This window comes from Charadrius vociferus, unplaced genomic scaffold, assembly GCF_000708025.1.
Source record: "Charadrius vociferus isolate BGI_N301 unplaced genomic scaffold, ASM70802v2 scaffold55, whole genome shotgun sequence".
NCBI classification, from domain to species: Eukaryota; Metazoa; Chordata; class Aves; order Charadriiformes; family Charadriidae; genus Charadrius; species Charadrius vociferus.
The window spans coordinates 1,786,598-1,794,217 of record NW_009648444.1 but is presented as its reverse complement, the minus strand read 5'-3'; the positions used below and the strand labels follow the sequence as shown (position 1 = coordinate 1,794,217).

The 7,620-nt window shown below is 42.7% G+C and overlaps 1 protein-coding gene across 1 annotated transcript in view; it reads right to left on the bottom strand.

Moving 5' to 3' along the window:
- PAPSS1 (3'-phosphoadenosine 5'-phosphosulfate synthase 1) overlaps positions 1-7,475 on the bottom strand; it is a 48,009-nt gene extending 40,534 nt beyond the window's left edge. The window contains exon 1 of the mRNA XM_009885493.1: positions 7,416-7,475. Coding sequence (XP_009883795.1) covers positions 7,416-7,475 — 60 coding nt within the window. The remainder of the gene's footprint in view (positions 1-7,415) is intronic.
- Positions 7,476-7,620: the final 145 nt, after the last annotated feature.

Below are 7,620 nucleotides of genomic sequence, written 5' to 3'. Positions count from 1 at the left end.
TCACTGCTCTCCACTTGGACATCGAGCCGCTGCCGCACCTCTTTTAGTGCGACCGTCCAGCCAGTTCTTCATCCACCGAGTGGTCCATTTGTCCAATCCATGTCTCTTCAATTTAGAGACCAGGATGTCGTGTGGGACACTGTCAAATGCTTTGCACAAGTCCAAGTAGATGACATCAGTTGATCTTCCCTTGTCCACTGCCGTTGTAACCCCTTCTTAGAAGGCCACCAAATTTGTCAGGCGTGACTTGCCCTTGGTGAAGCCACCTTGTTTTCCATGTGCCTCAGCCGAGTTTCCAGGAGGACCTGCTTCATGATCTTGCCAGGCACAGAGGTGAGACTCACTGGCCTGTAGTTCCCTGGGTCTTCCTTCTTTCCCTTTTTAAAAATAGGGGTTATGTTTCCCCTTTTCCAGTCGGCAGGAACCTTGCCAGACCGCCATGACTTCTCAAATATGATGGCTAGGGGGTTAGGGACCTCATCTGCCAGTTCCCTCAGGACCCACGGCTGTATCTCATCAGGTCCCATGGACGTGTGCACCTTCAGGTTCCTCACATGGTCTCACACTTGATTTTCACCGATAGTGGGTGGTTCTTCATTTTCCCAATCCTCGCCTTTGCATTCTGCGTCATGGGCAGTGTGGCTGCAGTCCTTGCCAGTGAAAACTGAGGCAAAAAAGTCGAGGACCTCAGCTCTGTCTCTGTCCCGCTCCCTATAGGCCTCCTTTTTCCTTTTGGTCACGTCCAGGAGCTCACTGTTCATCCATGCAGGCCTCCTGGCTTTCCTGCCTGCCTTCCTCTTTGTAGGGATGCATCACTCCTGAGCTTGGAGGAGGTGGTCCTTGAATGTTAACCTACTTTCTTGGGCCCTTCTTCCCTCCAGCGCTTCATCACATGGCACCATACCAAGCAGATTCTGCAAGAGGCCAAAGTCAGCTCTCCCAAAGTCCAGTGTGGTCTACCTGCTGTGCACTTTCCTCGCTGCCTCGAGGATCTCAAACTTGACCATTTCATGGTCTATACAGCCCAGGCTGCCCTTGAGTTTGACACTGTCTACCAGCTCCTCCTTGTTGGTAAGAACAAGGTCCAGCATTTCTCCTCTCCTCATTGGCTCCTCAACCACTTGGAGAAGGAAGTTGTCATCAATGCAATCCAAGAACCTCCTGGATTGCCTATGCGTGGCTGAGTTACCCTTCCAACAAATGTCGGGGTGGTTGAAGTTGCCCATGAGAACCAGAGTCTGTGAATGTGATGCCGCCCCTATCTGCCTATAGAGGGCTTCATCCACTTGGTCTTCTTGGTCAGGTGGCCTGTAGCAGTCCCCCACTGTAATGTCCCCTGCTCCCAATGTCCCTTTAATCCTGACCCATAGGCTCTCAGTTGGCTCTTTATGCATCCCTAGGCTGAGGTCCACACATTCCAGCTGCTTGTTAACATGTAAAACAACACCGCCTCCTCGCTTCCCTTGCCTGTCTCTCCTGAAGAGCCTGTAGCCTTCCATGGCAACACTCCAGTCATAGGAGTCATCCCACCATAAGCTGTTGTATGAACATCTTAAGTAGACGACACTGCTGTCAAAAATATTTCACAATCTAAGGCAAGGGAACGCAAAGGAGTACCAGCCCCAGCATTCCCTTAAGATTTAATGGTATCTAGTTATATGAACTTTGTTCATAACAGATCAAAACCATAGATAACCAGAGCAAGCATGAACAATCAAACAGAAGAGAAGGCTTTAAAAAAAAAAAAAAGGGAGGGGGGAGGGAGGGATTAGTGGTGTATGTACTGCTGCTTTGACTTCTCTTGCTTACAAACATATTGCAGGATACTTACACTATCTTCTATTTCATCATTGTATCAGTGCTAACTGGAAAGGTGAGCACTTATGACATTTAATAAAAAAGAAAGAAGGGAGTATATTCATCTACAGAGTACTAGCAGAGAGGTGCTGTTCATTGTTTTAGAGAGAGACACCATAAAGTAGGGTTAACAGAAAAATGGCATCTACTTGTGGCTTCAAGAACTGCTGCTGCGTCCTTCTTCTGTAGCAAAACACTTCAAAAGTTTATCTATAACTTAATTAGAATTTATGAATTTGTGTGACTGGATGTCCCCACTTCTATACAAAGCTGGAATCATAGTTAATATAAACAGAAACTCAAAGTAGGAACAGATGTTCAAGTTTTTAAACACAACAACTCTGTAATTCAATGGTGACAGTCAAGCATCTAAAATTAGATGAAGACTGAATACCAACCCATAAGAAACCACCACCTGCAAACAGTTTATAACCATGCAAAATGAAGTTATACTTTCTGATTGTGTTATCTTCAAATAATGTATTTACTAAAAAAAAGCTGGTTTGCACACAAAGTCAGTGCAATACAGCTAACTAAAAACAGAAGAGTCAAAAAAATAAAAAAAGTCTTCTTATTGTAGAAACAATTATGCACTACATAAATTGGACATCTCAGCGAGCAAACACATAAATAGTGGAATTAAAAACAATGAAAAGAATTTAAGTACTTAGCCTTCAATTAAAAGAAAGATGTACTGTGCATAATGAACGTACACAGCAATTCAAACTAATAAATTAACAGCAACATTCTTTCTCATTAATTCTAGTTGTACTGTATTGTACCGGGCGCTGAATAAACAGAAGACAGTCTCAAAGCACAGCTTCCATGCCACTGTCTCAGTAAGCTCTTTTACCTTAAAACACAAAAACACACATGCTTTGCTTTTGACTCCTGGCAATAATCTATTATCAGACTCAAATATTCTGCAGCTCAAATATTTCATCCAAGGAGATTTCTTCCAGTCCGTATTCAGTAAGTTATGTCAGTTTTCTTTGTTTTCCAGAACTAGCAAAGCTGCAATTCAGGGTATTGCACTAGGCTTACGAAACACATGAAACCCTGAGGAAGCGGGTGAGAAGGATTCTTAAAATGATGAAAAAGACACAACTTTAAAAAAGCAAAACCCCCAAAAATATCAAGTAATGAATTAGCAGAGATGACAAATCACAGCAACCAGAAGGCCAACAGATTGCTAGAGTACAAGGCATCCAAGTGCAACAGAGCAGCCAGCAAGCTCAGCGTTGGGACAATACCCCACCTGTACTTCAGAAACAGACATCTAAGACTAAAGGTTGAACGTTGGATCCTCAACAACATAAACTTTTAATTACTATCCCTGATACATACACTTACTACAAATATTGATGTGGCACAGAAAAACACCCAGGAGTAGAAATCAGTGGCTGACATTGGGCTGTGCTCTTAAATTATTTAGCCAGTCTTCAAATTCTTGTACATAAAATTTGATGAGTATCAATTGATGAAGTTAAATGGCTATTCAAAATGACAGCAGAAATAAAGATCAGCCATTTCCTTTTACACTGTATCAAAGCATCACTCACCCTGGAGATCCATATTATCAATGTTAGAAGAAATGAAATATAAGACAATGAGTAACAGAAAAAATGTAATGAGAAATTACTCTTTAAAAAAGCTACTTTAAACTTCTTAGCCTAATTACATTCACTATAATAGTCGCTACTGAAAGAACACACTATATTTTTGTCAAAGGTCTAATGAAAAAAAAGGGCATTAACCTCAAAAGTCTATTTATCGGCCTTTTTTTTTTTTAATAACCATTGGAAATTTCCTCTCTGACTTGCCCACAAAAATATTTCTTCCACCCTGTGTTACACGTGCTTCCACACTACTTATACAAATACTGCATTTTATTATTTTCCCTCCTACTCACCATGTTAAATAGAAATAATGCTTCAGTCCACTGTGTTTCATTTTAACACTATTGTCAGGTGAAAAGGCTGACATATCCTTCCTTTCTTCTCCCCCACTATGTTAGTTTGCTCCTCACATGAAATCTGAAGTGCCACAACAGGCTAACAACTTTGTACTGAAGATAAAAAAATTGGAGTATTAAAGTAACAAGCCTTCCACAGACGTGCACTGAAGAGCTGCAACAACAAGAGAGTGAGGAAGGATGTCTCTACAGTTTACTTTTTTTGGCATAAAGGTAACCTTTTAGTTTTGCAGGTAGTTGACCAGGGAACAAATACAGACATCTCAGAACTATGGGAACAGAAGAAAGAAAGAAGATGAGGACCAAAAGGAAATACTAACCCTGTCAATTTCTCTATGTAAAGATTTCCTGCAATAGACTTGACCCGTATTTTTTTTCTTCTCTTATACTTGTTTTGCCCAGTCGCAACTACATTTTTTTTTCCCAAAGCCAAATCTGACTATCAGTGCCAAACACCTTTGATGTAAGAACTCAGATCAGACATCCAAATGAAGAGCAAACCCAAGTTGCAACACCAAGATAAAAAGACAGCAGAAAATTATTCATTAATTGTTTCATAGTTAACAGACAGACCACTACACTGGCACAAACTGAATTTGTTCTTCATTACTTCAGAGCAACAATGAAACATGGTGCTTCTACAGTCACTTTACATCAAATTTTAACTTTTTACAAAGCAAGATCTCCAAGGTAGGAAGTAAAGCCTTCAATGGCAAGCAGAGACTCCCCAAGCTACAGCACCAACTTGAGAGAGCTTTGAGGTTGGAAGCATTAGGAAATAAATGTGTAAAGAACAGGCGTTGTTTCTGTGCAAACCGTATATACTCAAGAAGCTGTGACTAATTCCATATTCTCCTGCTCTAAGATGACAGTATTGAATCCCCAAGCTAACAATTCCCATAAGCTAACAACAGCGACACATCCAGCATCACCTCTGAAATGTGGTCTTCTCATCAATGCCTTTCCCATTTCCCAGTCATCTCAGATATTTTCTAGGCCATTTGCTAAACTCCTCACTATGTGCCTCTTATGAGTCAGGAATACCCTGATAACAACACATTTTTATTACATTTATTCTTCAGCACTGATAACCAAATGATAGGTTTCTTTTTCCCTCCAAACTGTTCTCCTCAATAGCCAAACAGCAACTCAAGCAGACTGAACACTGCCCATTTTCTTTGTCTACATACAAACACAAGCAAGGAGAACAGGCATAGTTCCAACATAAAAATTCTACTACCACAGATGCTAAAACAACGGCACTTCACCTGAGAGTCTCTTTGTTTGCATATTTAAGATGAGGTTTCAGGATCCGTTCACCAAAAGATCTGCCAGAATACCTTCCAATAGCTATTGGAAGCTTTCTCAAAGCTTTTACTTTCTCAAATTCTGGTTTGAAAAATTGTGCTTTGATTTGGACAACTGTGCTTGCAAAAGAAGGGTAAGCCAGAAATGGTATCCAAACAATAAGATGTTTTACAGTTATTAAAAAACTAACAATTCACTGAACCATATTCTTTCATAGCCTACAGCATTACATTTTCTCCCACTTACAACAAAAATTCTTCCTTTTATCTTCACAACTGCCCTCCAGAACACAGTTTGCCACAGTAATACTGGTACAGTAAGGCATCTAAACACCTTTGCACATAGCACCACCCAATCTGCCAAACGCATGCCCTCCTGCCACTTACACAGACTAGCTCGTCTTTGCCAGATATTCTAATATTAGGAGAGTTTCAAAAATCACAGCAGCAGAAAGCAGCCAGAATCTTCTGTGGACACAATCAACTCAGTAATAACTGTACTATAACAAGTATATCTTCACTTGCCACCTGCTGCAGTAACAGCATGACCAAAAGCAGACACAGTTTATTCACCAGTGCCGGAGTGAAGTCACTGGCTGGCATCAGAGGGAATGGACAAAAACGAAGCCAGAAATGCCTCTGTTGAATATGCTCTCAGAAACCAGAATTGGAGCAAGTTCTTGTCAGCATTTACCTGCAAAATGATGCAACACCTCACTTGTGTCAGGAATTCAAGCTACACTAAAGAAAGTGTTCCACAAGTCTTCCAATCAAGCTACTGTAATGGCAGTATTTGTGGCTATGTTGTGTGCTGCTCTGTAACTTGGAGTTTGCTGTACTCAGAGGTGGGCTTGGCGAGGGGATTTCCAAAGACATAGGTGTATGTTGCATAGTGCTGGATGCCCAGAGAAAGTTTGGAAGACAAGGCTCTGCCAACTCTCCTAGGGGTTGCTGATTCCATCGGGGTATAATAGGTTCCTTTGACTTGCTCTCAGCTGAACAGACACAGAGTCAGAAGTGCCAGAACATCTGCCTGTGAAGTGTGTGAATCAGCAGCATTTTTTTTTTCCTGGTGAAGCTTATTGGGTTATAAAGAGCATTTCAGCCAAGGTCTTCTGAAGAAAAAGTGAGAAGCGGAAGACTTCCTCTGCTTGCCACGTAACATATAGGGGGTTGCTAACCTCAACTGAGCTCAGCAAACAGTTAACGTCAGTTAACTTTTTTTATCGTTTCCCTGGTTTGGACAAATCCATCTTGGCTTTGCTGCTGACAAATTAGATAACACAGACTAACTTTTGAACACACTTTGTTACCCTCACCCAGAGGTGATCTATTTCACTATCTTCATAACATTTGATTTTGTCTTTTCCTCATAGAAATTGAAAGAATGTAACTTACCAATTACTCTGTTATGTAAACAAGTTTGAACTTGTACATAGCTAACAAGGCTTGGAAGGGCACAACATCTACTGAATACCTCTTAGTACATGTACTTCCCCATTTTTTGAGGCAACCATGAGACTCTTTTCTTCTTCAATAGATGTCATTTTAATAAGTTGTGGCCTGTACTACCCACAGCAAGGTTTCAGAGACTGTTTTACACTGTTACTTTGATAGCAAATGTTTTCTGGATTTTATCTCTCATCTGCTTCAGCTCAGCATTGCTTGAAAGAAATCATACTTTTTTTTTTTTCCACTTGTCTTGCATCATCAAAAGTATCAAATGTTCTCAGTAAAGGCCTGCAATGTATCTTCTAAATAGCTGCATTTTGGTCTTCACTGTAAACCGATCTTCCCCCATCTTTATGAAGAAGAATGAAGGCTTTGGTTAGATGTTTTTTTTAAGCCCTGTCTCGACAGTTTTCCACATAACACCCACCACACAAAGAACTTCAGTCTTTGGCCAACCCAGGTTTATGAATGGCCACATTGTACAGCGCATTCTTAAGCCTTCCTTCTTCCAAAACTCTGGAAGCTGAAGGCTCACAACGGAAGAGGCAGGGATGGAACCCCCAGACCCCCGGTCCTCTCCGGAGGCAGCTTCCTGCTCTTCCCCACAGGCAGCCCCCGCCTTCCCCAGGGCGCCGATGGAAAACCAGCACACCGGCTGCCGCCCCCTGCCACATCACCACGGGGCTCGGCCGCTTCTGCCTGATCCTTTCTTCCTGACTGATCCTTCCTTCCTGACCCATCCTTCCTTCCTCCCTTCCTTCTCCTCTCCGCTCCGCTCCCCCCCGCCCGTCTGCCCACAGCCGCACCGCTCCCCGCCCGCTCACCCAGCTCGGCACCCTGTTGCTCAGCTTGACTTTCTTGCACTGGCTCTCGGGCAGCTCCATGGCCGCGGGGGCAGCGACAGGAGGGAGAAGGAGGAGAAGGAACGAGGAGAAGGAAGGAGGAGGAGGAGGAGGAGGACGCGCGTTCACCACTGATGCTTGATGCGGATGAAGCCGCTGCCCCTGCCTCCCGAGCGCCGTGGCGCGG